A 24,262-nucleotide genomic window follows, 5' to 3' on the forward strand; every position below is an offset into this window, starting at 1 on the left:
TCAAAACTTGGTTCGAAATTTCTCCCTTGGGTGTCGTTATGACACAATAAAATAGAAACCAGCATAAAATCGAAAAAATAACAGACAAATAAGCAAAGATATAAAATGCATAATTAATGAAATTGAAATTAAAAAAAAGAAATAACTTCTTAACTAGAAAGCAAAATTTGCTATCGATGCTAGGCGACCTAAGGTTACCCATTGGCAAAATGGTTGTAGTCTAATTTTTTTTTCCTACTAGAAATTTCCTACTTTAGAAAGAATTTCCGATCAGGCATTTCTATATGATTTCGAGTCTTCAGGATGTTTCCTACCCGTCTGAGAAGTTCTGAAACGTTTAACTTAGACATCCTGTACATCATTATGAGGGCAATCATAAACGTTGGTAGATTTCATTTATTTCTAATAGCAGGTCATAAAATAACTGTTGTAAAAACGTTGAGACATATTAATATCGAACAAAAAAAATAACGTAAGACTACATTAAACTGGCTATAAACCCTTGACTCTAGGTCTGGCCTTCTGGAATCTTTTCCCTCAATATCCTGGGACTAGAGTAAGAGACCGACTCATAGGTTAGAATATATTTTCTTTGATTGCTTGCAAAGGGTTTGCATAAAGGATTCGAATTTATACGGTTTGTAGAGGCAATCCTGGCCAGTAACTGAATAAAAGCTAGTAAGATATTTTTCCTTTGGCAAAATATTTGTAATAACAGATTATTCCTATTGCAAACAAGTATTTAAACTCGACGTAAATAAAAGAGTTTTAATGTCTAAATCTTTAATATTAGTCTTTTGAGAAATTATAAAAGATTTCAGACAGATAGAAAACTGGCTATAGACTGGATAATAGAGATGGATATAGACCTAGATTTCTTTCACAAGTAATCTAGGTTCAAATTCCGTCAATATTTAGTTAATTCGTATGGTGTTCCAGGTCAACATAAGAGATAGTACGAATACACAATATATTCTATTAAACTCATTTGAATTCAACCTATTGACATAGAACCGAACACAATTGCACAGGAAAATAGCTCCACTCAAACTTTTTTGTATGTTTCCTTACCTATAAACACGGACGCGGTTTATGTTCAATCGAAAAGCCTATCATTTCTATATTTAACACAGAACTTTCCTTTTTTTTCATGAATAGGTTTTATAATTACACATTTACATTACTAAGCATTAAAAGTTGCGCATAATTGCTTTATAAATAATGTATTTAGTTAATTTTCTTAAAACCTTTGAAAAGAAAAAGTAATATGCACTATTTGGAAATTTGGAGCGAGTTAGAAATTCGGAGTCTTCATGTTTACTGTGACCATTAATGACTAATTTAACCATATTACTGTACTGCTTGATTATGATTACATGATACTATGTCTCAAGTTATTAATGTTACAGAAATTTTGTACCATATTATGTTTCACAGTTTTTGAGAATTAATATAAATATAAAGAGGGAAAACATATTTTCATATTAAATATAATTATTATAATATATCTTTCTGCATTCACCTAAATAAAAATAAAAAATCTTTATATATCACATTTCCTTAAGTACTTCTTGCAACATCTCCAAATCAATAGAGAGCTTTTTAGGGCATTTTATCCATTACAGAAGCCCGCACAAAAACAAACAAAAAACCCATTTATCATCTGAAAACATAATTTCTTCCAATGTCTCTACCTCTTTTTCTATCTCCGCACACCCTCAACGGTATATAATGACATGAGAAATCCAATTTTCGGGTAGGAAATAGGCAAAAGGGTAAATCGCATGTACCCGATTCTGAAAGCTCTGTGCTCTGATAGTCAGAGGATACGTTGTCCCGTGGAGAAAAAAGATCCAATGGATATCTGTCATTCACAGAAAGAGAGCTGTGATCTGTTGTATTTGTTTGTTGATGGAACAGAAAGGAAAACGAGAACCATGATTTTTCTTCATACTGCAGTTTTTTTGTTTTATTTTATTATTTAGTATCATGTTTGAAAAATGAATAGATTGTTTTTTTTTTAATTAGATGAAAAGTTAAAAAAACGTGAACCAATTTTTATTGATATAAAAACTCATTATTTTAATAAGTGTATTGGATTGTTTATTCTTTTACCTACATTAAATGTTAAATGTGGCTGGGTGGCGCAGTTGGTTTGTCGTCAGCCTTCTGAGCCCAAGTCTGCGGGTTCGTTCCCCGTCCCAGACACCGGATTTTCGGGATGCAGAAAATCCTCAGCGGCCATGTCGTATGATTATGCGGCATGTAAAAGATCCCTGGAGTGCCTTATTGGCTTTTGGCATTTCCGGTAAAATTAAATTCCTACTTCTCTTCAGCATCCAAATACGAGTCTCGGTGCTGCCATCTAGTGTGGCAGAAACTAGACGTCCAAATTAACATGACCAACGGTATCTCACCCATTGTGGGGGTCCTGAAAGAGTGGATACCACTTCTGGAGAACGCACTAGGTCTGCTCATGTGTGCGCACTTGTGCAGCTCATTGGAGAAAAAAAATGTTTCCCTATTCTTATATTTTCTGTAATTCTTTTATGTAATGTTTTGAGAAATCCAAGTTTCAAATAACAAATAGCCATAAAGTACCTGCTTCTTAAAGCTTTTTACATTGATTGTCGGAAGATGCACTGTCATGAAGTTAAAAAAAAGTATCCAATGAACATCTATCATTCACAGAAAGAAAGCTATAATCTGTGGTCAATGAATCATTGTTTATTAAGAGAACCGAAAGAAAAAACAGAACGATACATTTTTTTGATTAACTTTTCTTTTTATATTATTTATCGTCATATTGAAAACTAAATAACTTTCTTTATCTTAAAAAAAGTATATATATATATATATATATATATATATATATATATATATATATATATATATATATATATATATATATATATATATATATATATATATATATATATATATATATATATATATATGTTACTGTGAATGACCGAAATCTGGAGAATGTCGACTCTCACCGGTGAGTGTCAACATTCACGAAGTCGCTTGGTGTATGTCCGAAATATTTGCTAAATACCCTTATTTCTGACTCTCACCGGTGAATGTCAACAATCACATAGTCACTTTGGGGAATGTCCGAAATATTTGTTATATCTAATTTCATATTAATTTATTCGTTAATATTATTATATTTATTTGATATATTTATATTTATTCTATATTTTAATACTTACTGACGCTAGTTTAGAAGAAACATCAGTGTTTGGTGTATCGGGCAAATATATACCGGGCAATGGCACTTGACCTTAAAAAAACATCAGTGTAGGGTATACCGGGCAAATGTATACCGGGCAGTGGCACTTAACCTTAAAAAACATCAGTGTATTGTTAAAATGTCGAATAAATGTAATTATATCCACGAATAAATTCATATCAAATCGAGTGTAATAAATATTTCGGACATTCACCAAAGCATATCTGTGATTGTCGACATACACCGGTGAGGGTCCGAATGTACAAGAATGTAATGAAATATTCGATCTTTCATCGACGTATTTGGAGTTTGTCGACATTCACCAATGAAAGTCAACAACCACCGATTTCGGTCTTTCGCCGTGACATTGTATATATATATATATATATATAATTGGTCATATATATATATATATGACCAATTTTTATTGACACCAATGGTTTTAATAAGTGTGTGGAACTACATTGTTTGAAATTTTTCCGCATAAATGGTTAAAAAGCAATTTATTTATTTTTTTACTTTATTCAACCAAAATAGTCAAGTAACCATAAAAAGAAGCTGTTATTCAAACTGTTAAGTGTGTGAAGAAACATTTATTGCTTGTTTTTTTCTATTTCGGATAAACATTCAGAATTCTATCCACGCCAACTCGGCCAACCTTATAAAGTTTTGTTCCGTGCAGAGTTGGTAGGTTGGTTGGTAGGTTGGTAGGTAGGTTGGTAGGTAGAGGGTCAATCTCGTGAAATTAATTAAAAAATGCTCTTGACCATAAACTTTATGGTTAATCGGATGAAAAGACTGCTACCGGTTCTTTTTCCAAAATTTCAGAATTAAAATGCTTACAGTGCTTTTTAACTTCTGCTAACTCACGAAAATTATGATTTCAAATATTTGACAATTTTGATCATTCTCATGTCGTTATCGAATTTTGGATAATGCAGAAGGGTAAATCGTATGTTCATTTTCTGAAAAAACTTTGTATTTTGACATTTACAGGTTACGTTTTCAAATGATGAAAGATATAGGAATTTATCCTTGTCATGCATATCTTAATAAATGTTATCTATTTCTTTTGCTTGTTAATGTAACAGAAAGTAAAATAAATTCTTTTAGAAATATTTAGAATTATAAAAAGTAAATAGATTTTGATCTCTCAAATATTTCAAAAGTACAAAAAAGAAGCTCTATCTTTATTTATATATATATATATATATATATATATATATATATATATATATATATATATATATATATATATATATATATATATATATATATATATATATATATATATATATATATATACGTATTATTTTACTGTGTGCGTTAAAAACTACTTATTTAGGTAATACATCAAGTTTATTAAATACTTTAGTATTGTTCACAATTATTATTGTTTACAAAAATTTTGATTCGAAGGTAAATTATTCGAATATTTCTATTCTGTTTTACTTTAAATTGGAATTTTTTTCCCCTTTTATGCTATTTAATTTGAAGTCTGATTTAGTATAGAAACAAACATAAGAAAATATCGGGCGAAGTTAACGTTGTATACAACGTTATTGCTATCCGGAAGATGATATTCATAATCTTTATCTACAGGGATTTGACAAAAAAATGGAAACACTCCAATGCTAACACATTTATGATATTTCTCAAAAAATACTTAGAGAATCAATTTATAAATATAGAAATGTTGAGATAATGTGATTTCTCATACATATCAATAAAGTTTAACATTTTTTGCGGTATAAAAGACTGTCAATAAACTCTAAACGGAAGAAAAATTTAGACAACCTATGTCAAAAAATATAGTAATAAATTTGTCACTTATAACTATTATTGTGGTTATTATATGCAATAATTATTTGCACAAAATTTCGTAAACTTAGCTTAATTATTTATAGATATTTTTTTGTCTTACGTTTTTTTTTCTTGCCATAGCTTTGAAAACATTCAATAATATTTAACAAAACTTTTGGATTATAATAAAAAATAATAGCAAAGATATTAATTTAAAATTTGACAGAAATTTGTTAAAAGCTGCGCAAGATATGAATAATTAAAATAGTTTTTTATAATGCACATGATCAAAAACTTGAAGAAAAAAAACTTTTTTTCTTAATTAGTAAACTTTTTTAAAAGACTTTTTTTCCTAATTTTTTTAATAAATCTTGTTCAATAGTACGAAACAGAATTTGTGGAAAACTCTTTATCATTTAAAGCTTTCTTTCAAAAAGATGGAAACTACTTAGAAAATTGCTTGAAACTTTTTAAGATTTTTGAGATATTCAAATCGGATTTTTTTTATTAGTTGCCAAATATGATTCAGTACAAAATGAAGAAAAAAAAGTTTTTTTATTTTTTTCCGTGCATGTGCAGTATAAAGAAACTATTTAAGAAACTACAAACTACGCGCAACTTTTAAAAAAATTATCTAAAATTTTAAAGTAATAATTTTTAGATTAATTTTAAATTGACCCGAAATTTTTGTCTAATTTTCTTGAATATTTTCAAAATTTCAGCAAAATAAATGCAAGGCAAAAAATTTGATTTTTAATAAAAATGTCCACATTTCCATAAATACTTAAGCTAAGTTTGCGAAATTTTGTGCATGTATTGCGCATACTAACCAAACTAATAATTGTAAGTTTATTACTACTTACTTCTTATTTATTACTACTTTTTTGGCATGGGGAGTTCAAAAAACTTTTCCTGTTTGTAATTTATTGACAGCCCTTCAATCCTCAAAAAGCTTTAAGCTTTAATGATATATATGATAAACTGCATGATCTAAACACATCTAAATTTACAAACTGATTCTTTAAATAATTTTTGAGAAATATCAAAAAATGTGTTAGAATCGAAGTGACTCCATTATTTTGTCGAAATCCTGTATATCATTAGAAACTTACTAAAAACTTACAAAAAATATTTTTTAGACATTTATTGCGTTTATTATAATTTAATTTATAATCATAAAAATAGTTAGACAAGCAAACATAAAATCCTTCAGAATATACGATTCTCATAAATTCTGTCATTAGGTCTGACTAAATTTTTCTGTGTTTTTTTACCAAGCTACAGTTTAATAAAGAAAAAAATTATTTAATTTAAATACATCGTTTATTTCGTCACTAAGATTTAAGTTATCTTGCTAAAAAAAAAAGAAGCAGTTTGACTTTTTTTGTTTCATTTTTACCGACATAAAAGAAATTTTCTTCGTTCAAATTTTTAAATTAAGAGCTTTTATGAATCATAATTTATTTAATTTCCTTTGAGATTTTTTAAATGTGTTCTATTTTTTTCATTAAAAAAATAATGCTAATTTTACCCTCTGTCTTATAAACAAGGAAAGATAAAAGAATTTCCTTTATTAACGTTCTTTTGAAACCAAAGTATTAAAGAGCAAAAAGCTTGAAAAACTTAAAAGTTTTTTCATGCACCATAAACTTAGTAATCATTCTTTTAATACATTCCTGTTTATTTTCAAAAAAAGTATTCAATTATTAAGACTTCTTTACTTTCAAGCCAGAAAAAAAGTTTTACTATATATATATGTATAAAAATTCTGGCTTGAAAGTAAAGAAGTTTTAATAATTGAACACTTTCTTAAAATAAAGTGTTTTGAAGACAAAAAAAAAAAATATATATATATATATATATATATATATATATATATATATATATTCGAAAAATTAATACTAAAACGAATACCATTAAGAACAAGTACTAAATCATGTAAACGAAATTTATCTCTTCTTACACGCCCTTCCGACTAAATATGCTTAAACGAGAAATTTCATTTCCTTTCTACATTAATCTAAACAAAATTCAAATTCGTTACTAAGGTATTCAACAAAAATTCAATTTTCTAATAAACTGTTTAACAAGACAATCAAACTCTGATTGGTTACAAATTTCGGAAAATTGGAAATAACTATAATAAAGAAAATTGGAAAATAATGAAAATATATATCTTGCTATGTTACAGCCGCTTACAAAAAAAAGTAAGGGGTAGTTTTGAGGTGACTGGTGGAGAAAAAAAACACCTGAGGTAGAAAATGAGGTTATGTTTTGCACTAAAAATAACCTTATTAATAAACTTCAAATTCAATCTCATTTACATCTCACAAAATCTATTTCCCTTATAACTCAGAAAATTTTTTAGATTAGATCGGCTGAAGCTATTCACACCTCAAATATACGTATTTGCCTGAACTGTAGAAAAAGCAACTTCCTTAATTTGTTCTCCCTAAATTAATTTCCATCAACCTCAATTGGAAGAAAAACAATTACATCCACATTGATTATACAATTTTGGAGGCTGATATTTTATGGTTGTTTTTTTAAATAAACTTCGAATAAACCTCAAATCAACCTTGGCACCTCAAAACAACCTCAAAAATACCTTGAATTTCTATAACAAGCGACACACATTGATCAGAAACCTGTATCAACAGGAATAATTGGTGATTTCAAGAAAGATCTTGATTAAGTGATTTAAAGAGATCTTATATGAGGAAAATAAAAAGAATTTAATTTATGAACACAACGTGTGATTTTTTAAAATTAGCTGCAAAATTTTTAATTTTTCTGAAACTAACAATGTCATACTCGTTTCCAAAAGTTATAAGAAATAGCTGGTTATGTTTGTCTGTGTTAATTCATTCCCTTGCCGTATCAGCCTAATAGTAAAAAAAGAAGCTCTGGGTAGGGCTCGAGCTCCAAAAGGCAGGGATGGGCAGCTGGAGTATATGTACTTTGATGTTTGGAACAAATCTTGACAGATAAGAATTCCTCATTACTGCATTATGAATCAAAGGTTCCTCATTGCTGCATTATGAATGAAAGTGAAGTACTGTTAAATATTCATCCAAATATGGATGAATACTAAATCCAAATGACATTTAATCAAATCGAAATTACAATCGGCAGAAAAACAAGACTGCGTGCCACACATGAAATACTTATTGATTCCATGATTGTTTCCTTGGTGTTGATTTTTTTGTGAGTATATGTGCTTGCCTATCTTCCCCATAATAAGGGTAAAACCAGCATGCCTAAAACCTTCAGACATACATTCATACCTCTGTATATTTTGTACATATGCTAAATTTGTTCAATTACCCTTAATTTTAAACACAAATACCATCATTAAAGTAGATTCACTGCATCTTTTTATTTTTATTTCTTAATATTTTTATTATTTTTATTTTAGAGAAACTAACAGCCTTGCCCTCTTTCCACACAATCACCCTTTTCAATACCCTAGCACACAAATTCTCAAATATCGGAATTTTTTTTTTTTCGTTTTTGACTAAGCGTCTTCCTGGAAAACTCTTCGAACAAATATTTAACCGAAATTTTAAAAATTAATATTGGCTCCTGTTTGGCAATGTGAATTCGGTTAAAAGAATTGGGCTCAATGTAGTTGTTTAGGAATTTCGACATAAAGTGATGGATGATCTAAATGAATGACTATGATTGGAAGATCTAAATGAATGACCGCGATTGCATGACCACATCATTTAACAACTGGAGGAGGACCCGAGATACAAGCAGTAGAAACTATCCATGCGCATTTCATCATACTGTACAAGCCGTTTTAAACTCAAATTATAAATGTTAGAGAACTCTCAGAATACACAGATATAGCACACGAGTGAGATTTTTCAAATATTTAAAAGTTCACATTTTGACAAAAGAAAATCACCGATTAATCTACCGAAATGTTAATCAAATATAACAAAATACAGTTTAAGGAATGCTGAATCGTCAAACCAGCTGACATAAAAATGGCATTGCGCTTAGGAAGAAAACTTTATTTAAAATGTTGCCTAGCTACAACTACTGCCACAGTGAAATATATTTTTAGTTAACAATTTTAATACTGTTGTATAAAGTGCAGATAAATAAATAATCCCTAGAGAAAAACATCATTCAAAAATATAGAAACTGGAATAAACAGTCGACATGTTACAAGCGTTCAAAAACAGGAGCCCATTTTCAAGACTTGCCATACGTAAATGAAACGAAACAAAAGTGATTTGAAATATAAAATGTAAGGTTGCCACCCAAAAATGGAAAAATAAAGTAGAGAAACAAAAGTAGAAGAACCATAATAACCGAGGGAGAGAAAAAAGGAAAAACAGAACATGAAAAACCACAGGGACTGAGAGGGGCACTCCTTTTTTAAGCACGAAACATGTAGACTGTCATTTCCAATTTGTATATTTTCTTAAAAGAATTAAGTTTTTAATAAGTAGTAAAGCACATTTGTTTATAAAATGCATGTAATATTTTACTGTAAAATACATTTGCTTATGAAATATAAAAAGTATTGAACTACAAAATTTAAAAGAAAAACTTGAGAGGGTAAATACAGAAATAACCTGAAATCCTAATTAAAAAGTCGCGTTATTATTAAGCTTAACACCCAACAATTTTGTCTAATTGCAAACATTAAATATTGGTGTTCTCAAAATTTGCATATTTTTCATCACGCTAATATAATTGTTAATTCTTGCTCCTACCTGTCGAAAGAGAATGTTGAAAAACAATACAATAACCAATTATTGCTCGTTTTACAAATTACGTCAGTTCACCTATAGTAATTATCTCCTAGTTGATTTAGCCTCCAGAAAACGAGGCAACACAACAATCTCTTCTAGACGCCTGACACGAAAATGGCGTTGCGATTATGAAGGAAATTTAATTAAAAATGTTGCCTAGCTGAAGGTACTTCAACTTGAACTGAGTTCCATTTGCCTAATGCGTGTTTCAAATTGCCACAAAACTGCCAGAAATGGTGTTGTTTTCCTCGAGTTAAAGTTCAAGTTATTATTTGAGAATCGTGTGACTTTCTGGACCACGAGCAAATATGCCTGGTATTTTCTATTTTTAAGATATGCTTCAATTAAAATATGCTTCAATATATTATTTTAGATGATAAGTAGCACTGTTCTATGCTCGCTGTGATCACCAACACCCGTAATTCACTTCTATCATTGTTTTTTTTTCACAGAGAAAAAAAGTAATGTCAAAATTAACAAAATATGGCAAAATTTACCGTGTTTCTGGATCTATTGGAATAATTTCGGTAAAATTAACTATAAAGTATGGCTTTATTATAAAATTTTGAAAATGTGGTAAAATTTAACATTTTTATTACACATAAGAGTATGGCATAAAAACCATTTATTCGGTTAAATTTACTTCACAGTTTGATATTTTTTACTAATTGTGGGGAAATAAGAACTTTTTTTTTCCATTGCCCACTTGGATAATGACCTAGGTCATACAGGCACCTGAAGGGCAGATTTGTTAGCCACTCTTTCAGGGGCACGGGCACCATATTAGGTGGGCCAACGTTGCTCCCACAGTAAGGACAGATAGAACAGAGAAGGAATGCCTTGCCCGGAATTCGAACCCAGAACCTTTCTGATGCAAGGGCAGTTCCCTAACCCCTACACAGGCCGGTCGGCGGTAATAAGAACTATGACTTAAAAAATCAGAACTTCCGATAAACCTTTACCATATGAACGGAAAAATTAGGAAATTAATATTTTAAATACCGCATATTTTGATTTTATTAACTAGAATTAGGGTTTTTTTTTACCAGAAATGTCATTACCATGCAGTACGGTAATCTACCAGATTTTTCTCCGCGTTAAAACTCAATATTTTCCACAAAACAAGGAAAATTTTGTTAACAAAATATATAATTGTTTCAGTTTTATGTAAAGACATTTTGTCAATATGTTAAGCGTAACAAAATGAATGATTACCTAGATTTAAAAAATATAAACATCTGTACTGGAAAAAAATTAACAAAAGAACTACAGATTGTTTTAATCAATAAGAAAAATTAAATGCGAAGTAATTTTACATGTTAACAAGACTTTGATTAAAATAACGAAATAATTCTGTAAGATAATGAATTAATTTTACATGTTACAATTCAAATAGTGAAAGGTTTTTTACTCTCGTGCATTAAGTAACTTAACTTCAAAAATTTTTAATATAAATGTTCAGATTTGTGGGAACATCAAATATTTCTCTCTTTTGCTTCTTTTGACATCCCCGTAAGTGCAACCTTATAAAAAGATCTCGAGAGTGAAAAATAAATAATTGAGTTAGAATTTTCTTTGTTAAAATTGGAACCTTTAAGCTTGGTTACACTGCTAAATTTAGAAACATAATAATGTTGCAGCATATTTATTGTACTATATTACCTGCCACTCAAGTTCATCAATATTCAAATTGAATGATAACACTGTTCAACTTTGTACCGTATTAATGTCGCAGCATATTTTTTAAACCATAGTATCAAGCAATCAAGTTTAAAATTATTCAATTCGTATGACAACAAGGTTCAAACCGTATTAATGTTTCAGCCTTTCCATACTATCAAGTTTAAGATTAAATTTGAATGATAGCAGTTCAACTTGGAACCGTATTAATGTTGTAGAATATTTGTTATACCATTGTATCAAGTAATCAAGCTTAAGATTATTCAATTCATATGACAACGCGGATCAACTTGTAACCGTATTAATATTGCAGCATCCTTCCTGTGCCATAGTATCAGGCAAACAAGTTTATGAATATTTAAATTTGCAAAATAACACAGTTCAACTGAGCATCATACTGAGGCTGTGGAATATTTGCTGCGTCATAATATCATACAATCAAGTTTAAGATAACTTAATTTGCACTATAATATGCTTCAATTTGCGCAAAATTTGTCGGTCATAGAGTTCAGCGCACTCCAAAATTGAGGTGAACATTTAAAACTAATTATTTTGTTAAGCTTGTTATCTGTTTGTTGTATGAATATTTTTTTTACAAACATAGCAATTTAGAGCCATGATGGCTCAGGGGATAGAGCATTCACCTTCCAATGAGGTAAACCGGGTTCGAATCCCAGTGATGGCTGATCGATACGAACTCCGCGTTCAGTGGTAGACAGATAATGAGTTAGTGTGTCCTTGCAGTCACGTTAACCGCGAAAGTTTTTCGTGGTTTCCTCTCCATGTTACGAAAATGAGATTTAATTCCATCAAAAAGTCGTCCACAAAGGTAAATTAATCACATTATTTGATCCAGGAGTTCAACTGTTTTCTGGATTGGGTTCAAAACTACAAGGCTACAGAATTGACCATTAGTATTCGTAAACCAAAAAAATTGGGTCAGCTGTTTAACAGCGGTTATAAAATTTAAAAATAAACATAGCCATTTCATACATTTTAAATAATTTTTGTAATTTCAAATCTATAATACATATTTTGCTTTTGAGCAATGATGCAACTTTATGCATTGATGTATTTTTTAATTTTATATTACTAAAACAGGGTATTTATTATAAATATGTTTTTAATACACAAAAAAACTTAATCACTTATATATTTTCTTACTCCAATCACCACAACGCGAAATATAAAAATATCAGCAACAAAATATTAATTTGTTCCTCACTTCTGCTACTCCGAAATTATCCAACTTCAATTTTTAACAAAATATCAGATTTTTTTTTTATTTCATTTTTACGACGAGCCAAAGAATTTACAGGTAAAAGATATAAAAACTTTTACAATATTGAAATGAGAAATGCCAGAAAAGATAAATTCTTCTTTCAAAACTTAAGTCTTCGCCTACATTAGAAAAAAGGTCCTCTTTCGAATTATGTGATTTGTTAGATTAACTTGCTTCCTTGTGGGAACATCTGCCATCGACATTATAGAGTGCAATAAAGTAGCCCTGTCATACAGTGAGGAAATATTGCTATTGTTTCTCTTGCTTTATTGCTTTCACTATGAATATGAAATGAAAAACCTTAATCGATTTTGATATTCGACAGGTACTGCATCTTTAATTTCAAAGACCTGTGCATTTCAAAATTTTGTCGTTTCGAAATCAAAAGTTTAATTTAGACCATTGAGGAAGAACTTAAATTACTTTGCATTTTATCAGAAAATTAGACAGTTTTATATCAAACTGCTATTATGTTAATGGCCATACGTAGACGCTTTTAATATTTTAAAAATCTTGTTAACCCCTTCCTTCTCGCTCCCGTGAAAATGACGGGGTGATGTTTCGTCCTCTATTTCTCGCTCCCATAATATTTCTGGGCTTGAGTGTTCAGTAATAACGCACCAATAAGAAAAAAACTAATTCATTTCTTTGACCCGGAAAACATTTTATTTCTCATTTTACACACCAGATGGCAGTACCAGGATATTTTTTTAAAGTAATTGTAGATAGTTAGTTTATTTTAAACTAGATGTCAGCACTAATCGTATACGTAATACAAATACAAAAGTCAAAAAAATAGACACTTTTATGAAAGTTTTCTTGAAAATTAGCCGATCGTTAAGGGTTTAAATGATTAATTTAAGAAAGAAATTTAAAAGTTGCAAACTTCATTGGACTAAAAAGAGTAAATACTTCTATTTCTGTCACTCCGAAAACGAATTAAATGTAGGGCACACCACTTTTGCAACGCGCTGGAAAAAATTTCAATGGTGATAGAAGTTCTTAACGAAAGTAGTACACACTACGTTTTTATTTTTTGTCGACAAAAGTAGAATTACGATCTCTTTTTTAATCTACTTGAAAAACGTAATTTTTTTTATTCCAAACAGCCGGATATCGTTAAAATTATAAATTGCATTAGACTATGATGAGGGGGACATCTATTCTGATCTGATAATACGAACCCAGTAAAAAAGCTGATTTTAATAATCTCATGGTAACCAGAAAACAAAGAAAATTACTGATTTGGTGGCTGACTCGATGGAGAAGGGCTTTCATATAGTAAGCAAGGGAAACTGCAAAAGCCTTGCTGCTGATAGAACAATGTGGCGAAGACTATTTGAGACGCTGCTGGCCTGTAGCTGGCTGTTATGCCTTGAAAGAAGAAGACATTTTTTTCAGTTGTGTGCTTAGTGTTAGAAAATGGTCGAAAATTCTATTTCCAAAAAATTTTGCTTTCACCATTTGAAAAAAAACATTCTTATTTACATTTGAATCATGCCCAAAGTTTCAATTGACCCGTGTTCAAAAATATTTCTTACTACTTTCCCCTGAATGTACAAGTGCACACCTCTTCAATGAAACAAATCCTCCATAAAACTATTTTAAATTCTCAACTCCGAATATTCTCAAAATTATCTGTCCTTTTTATTAATTAAAATTTCAGAATTTAATTATTTTACTTGTTTTATTAGCTAAAATATTTACTAGAAATACCATTTCTCATACAATCTTTAAATAATTAATCCATTTTGAGATAGATAATGTAAAATTGCTATTTCATGAAAGTCAATTTTAGGTCAATTTTAATTTTTTGCACCATTTAATGAGTTTGTCTTCTATTATCATCAGGCACGAATAGTCCTTACTATCCGTTTATTTTGAATTATTTTAATTTCTTGTACCATTTAATGAGTTTGTATTTTATTGGCATCAGGCAAGAATAATCGAATATATATTTCTTCATTACAACCACCAGAAAGTACCATTTCACTCAAATATTAAAAAATCAACAACAAAATAATGATGTGTACATTTCGTTCCTAATTTTCACAATATAATCTAACCCTATATTCATCAAGCACGAATAGTCTTTACTATCCGTTTATTTTGTATTATTTTAATGTCTTGCACCATGAGTTTTTCTTTTATTAGCATCAGGCACGAATAGTCCTTACTATCCGTTTATTTTGTATTATTTTAATTTCTTGTACCATTTAATGAGTTTGTATTTTATTGGCATCAGGCAAGAATAATCGAATATATATTTCTTCATTACAACCACCAGAAAGTACCATTTCACTCAAATATTACAAAATCAACAACAAAATAATGATGTGTACATTTCGTTCCTAATTTTCACAATATAATCTAACCCTATATTCATCAGGCACGAATAGTCTTTACTATCCATTTATTTTGTATTATTTTAATGTCTTTCACCACTAATGAGTTTGACTTTTATTGGCATTAGGCGCGAATAGTCGAATATATATTTCTTCATTACAACCACCAGAAAGTACCATTTCACTCAAATATTAAAATATCAACAACAAAATAATGATATGTACATTTCGTTCCTAATTATATTCATCAGGCACGAATAGTCTTTACTATCCGTTTATTTTGCATTATTTTAATGTCTTGCACCATTTAATGAGTTTTTCTTTTATTAGCATCAGGCACGAATAGTCCTACTATCCGTTTATTTTGTATTATTTTAATTTCTTGTACCATTTAATGAGTTTGTATTTTATTGGCATCAGGCAAGAATAATCGAATATATATTTCTTCATTACAACCACCAGATAGTACCATTTCACTCAAATATTACAAAATCAACAACAAAATAATGATGTGTACATTTCGTTCCTAATTTTCACAATATAATCTAACCCTATATTCATCAGGCACGAATAGTCTTTACTATCCATTTATTTTGTATTATTTTAATGTCTTGCACCATTTAATGAGTTTGTCTTCTATTAGCATCAGGCACGAATAGTCTTTACTATCCATTTATTTTGTATTAGCTTAATTTCTTGCATTATTTAATGAGTTCGGCTTTTATTGACATCAGGCAAGAATAATCGAATATATATTTCTTTATTACAACCACCAGAAAGTACCATTTCACTCAATAAGAAAACATCAACAACAAAATAATGATATGTACATTTCGTTCCTAATATTCACAATATAATCTAACCTTATTTTTAGCTAAAATATCAATATTTTCATTACTTCGGATTCACGATGAGTGAAAATATTGACAAGAAAAAAAAACTCATACAATCTTGAAATGTGAAATGCCGAAGAAAGATAAATTCTTCCATCGAAATCCTGGTCTCCTTTATACATTAGGAAAAAGTCATATTTCGATTTATGTGATTTGTTAGATTATTCTGCTTTCTCCCGGAAACATCTGCTTTGGGCATTACGGAGTGCAATAAAGTAACCATGTCATACATGGAGGAAATATTGTTATCTTTTTCTTACTTTATTGCTTTCACTATGAATATGGAATGAGAAAAACTAATCGATTTTGATATTCTGCTGATACTTACGTTACTTAACTTTATTTCAAAAGGTATATGCATTGGCATCTCTATTCATTTCGATATCAAGCATAATTCAGACTATTAACGAGGAATTTGAATTACTTCATTTTCGATCAGAAAGTTAGATATTTTTTAATGGGGGTGATATTTTTAGTAATAAAATTAAGATGCTTTAAGGTTTTTAAAAAAATCCTTTATAAAGATTGGATTTTTCTCATGAAGTAAATAGAAATATAAATAGTATTCGAAATATGTAGTTATTTTAAATTTATTAAGATATATTCAGTAATAAATAGAATCAGTTCGAAATAAGTTTTTTCGGAAATAGATATTTTCAAAGTATCTATCAAAATTTCAGAATGTGTAATATATCCAATTTATGGTAAAACCATGTTCCTTACGCAGTATTCCGTAGTTATCACCCTTTAAATACATTTTTAGAATCTCTGTAGAAAGCGAATGAAGAAGGTTTCCGAATTTGTATTTAAAAAGGGACAAAATATAATCGAAGCCTGACGAATCAATTCAGAAAAAAGCGAATTTTAAAAACAACAAAACGTGTTTGATTGACGAAGGAAACTGCAAAAGAAGGCTGGATTGAAAAGACGTTTTTCTCTTTTCTTTTTTTTTTTAATTTGTTGATTCTTTTATCCTGACTGCAACAAAATGGATGCATCAGATTTGTACTTGCGCTTCTTCAGGCAATCATGTGTAACGCCACTATATGTCAAATAAAGCCTTTTTTTGTTCCATACCCTACTTTAAGCTTTATATTCATTACTGTGCTATTATTCTTTTACCATCGTTTAAGTACAAAATAATGTACAATTCAAATTTCATGTCAATTGGATGATTTCTTGTAGAGTTATGACAAAAAACGCACTTGTTGCTTAAGTTTTGCACACCAGTGTGTGTATATATATATATATATATATATATATATATATATATATATATATATATATATATATATATATATATATATATATATATATATATATATATATATATATATATATATATATATATATATATATATATATATATATATATATATATATATATATATATATATATATATATATATATATATATATATATGTATATATATATATATATATATATATATATATATATATATATATATATATATATATATATATATATATATATATATATATATATATATATATATATATATATATATATATATATATATATATATATAATAAATAAATAAATACAAGAAAACACTAAGAAAATTAAGAAAAACAATAAGTATCATTTGTCCATATAAGTTGTTATGATTTTGCTACTCGCTTTATAGTCCCCCCTTTTTAATGTTTTTTCTTTTTATTTTATTTTTTCTTTTTATTTTATTTTATTATCTGTTTTTACATGTTATATTTACTTTTTGATCTATTTTTTGTAGTTATTTTATAAAAAAAAAAATTTTTGAGTGCTCCTCACACTATTGTATTAATATATTTTGCTTTGGCTTTATTGATACAATATCAGAAAGCACTCTGTTTTGCGGATATAATCGTGTGGGCTGAAGAAAAGATTATATCTTTTTTTTTCCGGCTTTTTTTCCGGTTTCTTAATTAACATTTCACTTTTTTTTTTTTCTAAATAAAATGTTTGTTGTTATTTTTTTTACTTATTATTTCCCACCCCCTTTTTTTCATATGTCTATAATTTTTCTTTGTTTTATTCTTCATTTTGAACTTATATATATATATATATATATATATATATATATATATATATATATATATATATATATATATATATATATTATAATTTCACTAATAGTGAATCTCACAACTCACAAATGATTTTTTTTCCAGTTGGAGGGTCTTTGGCCAACTCCCGGCTGACCTTAAGCTCCAGGGGTGGAACTCCAGTGTCGTTGAAGTCTGGTGGCGGGAGTGGTCCACTGGTGGACGAGAGTGTGCAAGTGGACCTCTCGGCGGACACCATCACCTACGACTCGGATGATGAAATGGTGAAGCGGCGGTCGAGTTTGATCCTCAGAAACAAAAAGGGACATCCCATCTACTCCAGAGAGGATATTAGAGAGCAGTACTGCATCAACAGAAAAGAGGTTCAATCTTTAATCATTCAATTTTAAAAATTGCATGGCAAACACACTGGGGTATAAATTATAACATATGCATGCACATTGGAGTATAAGATATTTGATATGCATAGAAATAAATTATCTCTTATATCAATCTATCTCTTATAAGGTATATCATACTTGACACATAAGCTGGAAATTTTTCGTTGTAGAATTTCATTTATGTATATTCCCTCATCAAATTTCCAAACTATTTTTGAGTTTTGTTTCATCGATACATACTCTTTAATATAGCTTTAAATGTGACATACATTAGAAATTTTTTCGAGTTGCTCTATTGCTTTGAATACCTTTGTTTTTCTCTTATGTAACATAAATCTGACACTATTCTCATTTATATTGTTAATCCCATTTAAATTAGTATTCACCTTACTTATTGTTCTCCTCCATTAATATCCACAGTACTCTTATTCTTAATGCTGTTATATCTTGTTTATATTAGGACTGGCTATAAATCGATGTATCGAGACATATCGATTTAACGCATATATCGGCAAAACGATACAGCGACTTTCATTCAAGGTGATGCATCAGAAATCTGATTTAAGCCGTCGAGTAAAGACAACGAGCGCAAAACGATATAGCGATATAAGACACGCAAGGATATAAGATAACGATATAGCGATATAAGACTCTTTTCTTACGTTCCGATGTCGACTCGCGCTGTGGAAGACGATGTTCGTTTCGTTATGTTGAAATGGCCTTGATTGGTGAGCTGTAGAATCAGAATCAGAGTTTTGAGAACAAATATCGTTATATCGCAAGTTCCTTCTCGCCCCTCTTGACTTTTTTTTTCTTTGTCACGACTTTTCTTGTAGATTATTTTCAGTGGGACTAACTTCGTGATCGCAGATGTTACCTTGTTCTGAAGGCAATCTATTATTGAAAAGAATATATAAAGAAGAGTTTCTTCATTAATTAGATAAAAAAAAATTTTAAGAAAACTTCTTTTTATTTTTAAATGTAAAAATTATCGGCAATCTAATTTAGGCGCCCATAAAGAATTGAATTTGTTAGGTTATTTTTTTACTTTCTTTTAATTTATTAAAAACTTTTTGGATGAAACTTCTAATAATTTAATGAGTTTTTATTACTGATTATAAATTTGTAAATCTTGTTGTTTTTATTTTTAGAAATAAAGTTAAAACAAAATTTATTTTTGTCATTTGGATGTGGACATAAGTCAATCAACTTAGTTTATACGAAAAAATTTGAAAGGTTTGCGTATTTTATTCATTTTTTTAAATCATTTATCACTTTGTTTTATTAGAGAGTATAATAACTTTTTTTAAAAAATATTCTTTCCATATTATTTGTTAATTAGCTAAATATATTATGGAATATAACAATTTTTTTATTTTTAAGAAATTAAATCTTATTTTGTTTTTCGTTCATAATTCGGTCATTATTTATTTTAATTTAATTATTTATCTGAAATGATAAGGTCCCGCAGTGGACTGATCGTTAAGACACGGCTCCCTGCAGATCACCAAAGTCAAGCATCACTGGCTGCGGTCAGTGTGCGGGTGAGTGACCACTTGGATCAGTCTGCGTAGGGACCGAGGGTGTGTAGTATTGGTCCTCGTTAAACTGTTCTACCGTAAAGTGCTCGACTTCGCGTACAGGTCGTCGAGCTACCGAAACGGGGGTGCTATCCCATCTGCAGAGGATCAAAATTGTGATGGCATGTCTTCGGATCATCCTCAGGGATGTTTCCCAGACCGTCGCCAATAGCCCTTTGTGCAGCTCTAGTGTGACGTAAATGAACTATAATAGAACTTTAATAACTGAAATGATGATAATAAAAAATAGTGTTTTAAAAGCGTTTTTTTTTCTAAAATTTATTTAGCACTTTGTTTTAAACATACAAATAATTTTTAACGTTTCATTTAGAAATTGACCATTACGATCGAACTTAATAATTATGTAATTATTTATGCATAATAGTACAAGAAAATATTAATTTGTAAAAAACGCTTTAAAAAGTTTTTAACACTTTGTTTTACGCGTATTATGAGTTTCTAAAGAAACATTTCAATAAATATTTTAAGTAAGATTTGTAATCTTTCTTAAGCAAAACATGTATATCTTCAAATTTATAAATTGATTTAAATCAATCTGAGTGTGAAGCTTTTATAGAAATTTGACTTTCTGTGCCTTACAAGTAAATTAAATTCAAAAATACTATATCGCGATACATCGCTATATCGTGATGCAAAACTGACGATGCATCACGATATATAATTTCTAATATCGCCCATTCCTCGTTTATATCTTTACCATCAAACATAGTTTACACAGCTTTTATTAGTCACTTTTTCAACTTTTCTTTTGTACTAACTCAGTATCAAGTTCCAATTTATTTCTTACGTAACCCATTTTACTATAAAAATTTACATTACTATAAAAACTATAAACAATACTATCAAATTTTTCTTATGCATAGTGCACCACTGTATCAAGGAGTTGTTCTATTTCTTTTGTGTACTCGTTTATTACAGTTGCATTCTCATTTACGACTTCTGTATTCCATGGTACTATTGATTGTGCATATCGTTCACAACAAGCCAAAAGCACAATACTGTCAAATACCCATTTAAAATACACGAAAATATTAAGATATTAATACAGTCGAACCTCGCTATCTCGCACCTCGATTTCACGAATTTTCCGCTGAGAAAAGATTAAAAAATTTCATCTCTCAGTTCGCCAACCAGAGGCACAAATAAAAACAGTGTTGAAAAAGTGTCATTTCGAATTTAAACAAGAAAAACGATAATATGAACATTTATTGTCCCAGTTTTAATTCTATGAATCTGGAAAAATACCCTTTATTAAAGACGATTACATTTTAAACACCAAAGTTTTGTCAACTAAAAATAAAATAAACATTTCAGCTAATCTTTGTGTTACTGTGCATTCATTTAAATTCGCAAATGGTTAAACTTTTATGTGCGATACTTTAAAGTAACCATGTACAATATGTTACTGTTTTTGTATGAGAAATTGATCCCCTGAGAACTTAATGACATGCATAACAATCATAAAAGTTTCATGCCATTTGAGTTATTAGCATTCGATTTATATAACAAAGAAAGAATTCAAAATAATTCTGAATCTATTGGTAATCCATTGGTAAAGAGTGTTCCAGTTGGGTGACTTCTATTTATCTACTATAAACCTTAAAAAAGAAAAAATATATAAAATGTAAAACTTTTTATCAACTTCTCAAAAAATCGGTTTAGTATTGAAAAACAAAATTGTTTATCTTCTTTCTTTGTAAATCCAGATCAAATTACGGTATAAAGCACCAGCACTTTGAGTACATCATCCGTAAAATATTATACCGTAATTTTTACAGAAATATTTATTTCATTAGATTGATGCAGTGATTTTACGGTAATTATTACTGTAAAAATTACGTTTGATTCGAATTTTTGTTCCTTAACATTTTATGGTAAAAACTGATTTTAAGGAAAGAAGTATCGGCAATTTTATGACAAAAATATAGTAACTTTGATCCAAAATTTCTTCAGTGTAGTGCTAATTTGCTGCAGCATTAATATGATTTCACATAGAACGTAAAAAGCGTTTCAGAAGCACAATAACGCAATTAAACTTTACTTAGTATTGCAGCAGATTTAAACAATAATAATATTATTCCACAATCTAACCATAATTTAAATTTTTCGGAAAATTTAACCACTTTCCGAAAACATTGAACGCGTTTCAAAATTTATAATATTGTAGCCCAAAAATTTTGGAACTTTTGTAAAACCTTATGCTCTTCAATTTTTTATTCTTAAATTCTCAAAATATTTTTTATATCTTTAATATTTTTCCTTTTTATGTTTATTAACAATATTAAAAGTCAAAATTGTCTCCAATTTAGAAATATTAAAAAATTGAAAACTTTCTGCATATTTACTGAACAATTTCTCTTATTCTTAGTACTTTTGTTGTTTACTTAATCTCAAACTTATCACTCACTTTATTATACTTAAAGCAAAGATCCACTAATTAAAAGAAACACAGTTAATCATTAGCCTTAATTTATATTCAGGTCTTAAAAGTGCCTACATTAATTTACCAGTTATGAATAATTCAAGAAGAAATTGATGAAGCAAAACTTTTAAAGTTAATTGTTTCAAAAGAAACTTTAAACTGCATAAATTATCCGTGCAAGTTATAAGTTTTGAAACATAACGCCGCTTTTGATTCAGTTTCACAATCCCTTTGCTTAACCAATTAATCATCTTAACGACTACCAAAAGTATTATGTAAACAATAAGTTAAAAATTTACATATTAAAAACAAAGCCTTAATGTATACTATTTAAATACTTTTCTTACGAAACAATTTCTAGATAAAGGTTGCTTTGCTTTAATATCTACATTAATAAATCTAAAAAAGGTTAAATTTTTTTGAAATCTCCAATTGGCATTTTAAAATCGATGAATGGTAGACAATTGTCTATAATTTATTTATATTTGTTAACAAATTACTGAAAACTTATTCAGTGGTTCCCGATAACTAACTATTTTGACTTAAATTCCGGCTTAACTTCTTTCCTAATTCTTATTTAACTTTACTTCTTAGAAAACAATTTCTAAATAAGTTTGCTTTGCTTTAATATCCATATTAATCAATCTAAAATAAGTTAATTTTTTTTAAATCTTCAATTGGATCTTAAAATAGATGAATGGTAGACAATTGCCTAAAATATATTTATATTTGTCAACAAATTACTGTAAACTTATTCAGATGTTCTCGATAACTAACTATTCTAACTTAAATAATAATTTTTTAATGTTTCAAAAAAATATGTTACTCGAGGCGGCACATTACAATGTGAACTGTAAATTCACAAATTGCTTAGTTTTATAAATGTTTGTTACAAATTCCAAACGATATTAACTTTTAATTTTTAGTTCTGCACTAATAGTTATAAACAGCAAAGTTGTTTTTCTAGTTTCTGTACATAATTATCATTACTTTTTAATTAGTTAAAACTAATAACTGTTATTAAGTCTAAATACATTTATTTCATGAAAATAATTTTTATTTTTCTGCTTAATATAAAATTTCACAGTTTATCGAAACATAGAATTAGATTATTTTAACTTCAACCTGAACTGAATAACTAAAATTTATTTTAAAAAAATATATCGTTTTATTTTTAATTCAAAAGATCTTTTTTTATTAGTTCCAGAAACGTTCTTTATTATAAAACAACAAAAGTTTCCTTAATGGATTTTCTTTATTACTAGGTTGTAAACTATTCTAAACGGTAAGTAAGATAAGATCAAAAATTTATTTACTTCAAACTTATTCGCAATTTTCTTTTTTTAAGAGACGAAGGAATAAAAAATAAGCTAAAATTTGAGCTGGTTTTTTTAGATTATAGTTTTCGAACGGTTATTTTCTAACAACATGGGAAAGTCTAAAAAGAAGTAAAGCCGTGTCTAAAGGATCAAAAATTTTCTAAAAAAAGTACATTTAATTTTTGAAAAATGAAATGTTTCAAATCTGAAATTAAAGCTGTACTTTAAGAAAACAAATTTAAAATAGAGATCGTTATTTTCAGATTAATAAGACATATCAATTTTTAATTAAAATTTGTATGTGATTTAAAATACTAAGAGTAAAATTTTTTGCAAATAATTATTTCTATTTTTCAATCAATAAAATAATCTGAGCATAAATAAAATTACATAATTCTCTCTATATTCACAGCTGCCACTGTTTTGGTCATTCTACCTAACGTTGCAATTTGACTTTCTGCAC

The 24,262-nt window shown here is 28.5% G+C and overlaps 1 protein-coding gene across 2 annotated transcripts in view; it reads left to right on the forward strand.

The window, feature by feature from the left end:
- LOC107444278 (uncharacterized) overlaps positions 1 to 24,262 on the forward strand; it is a 684,996-nt gene that overhangs the window by 558,432 nt on the left and 102,302 nt on the right. For both annotated transcript variants that reach the window (XM_071182438.2, XM_071182439.2), the window contains one exon: positions 18,183 to 18,439. In XM_071182438.2, the coding sequence (XP_071038539.2) occupies positions 18,183 to 18,439 (257 nt within the window). The remainder of the gene's footprint in view (positions 1 to 18,182; positions 18,440 to 24,262) is intronic.

This window comes from Parasteatoda tepidariorum, chromosome 4, assembly GCF_982258835.1.
Source record: "Parasteatoda tepidariorum strain Cologne lab strain chromosome 4, Ptep-v5.0, whole genome shotgun sequence".
Taxonomy (NCBI): Eukaryota; Metazoa; Arthropoda; class Arachnida; order Araneae; family Theridiidae; genus Parasteatoda; species Parasteatoda tepidariorum.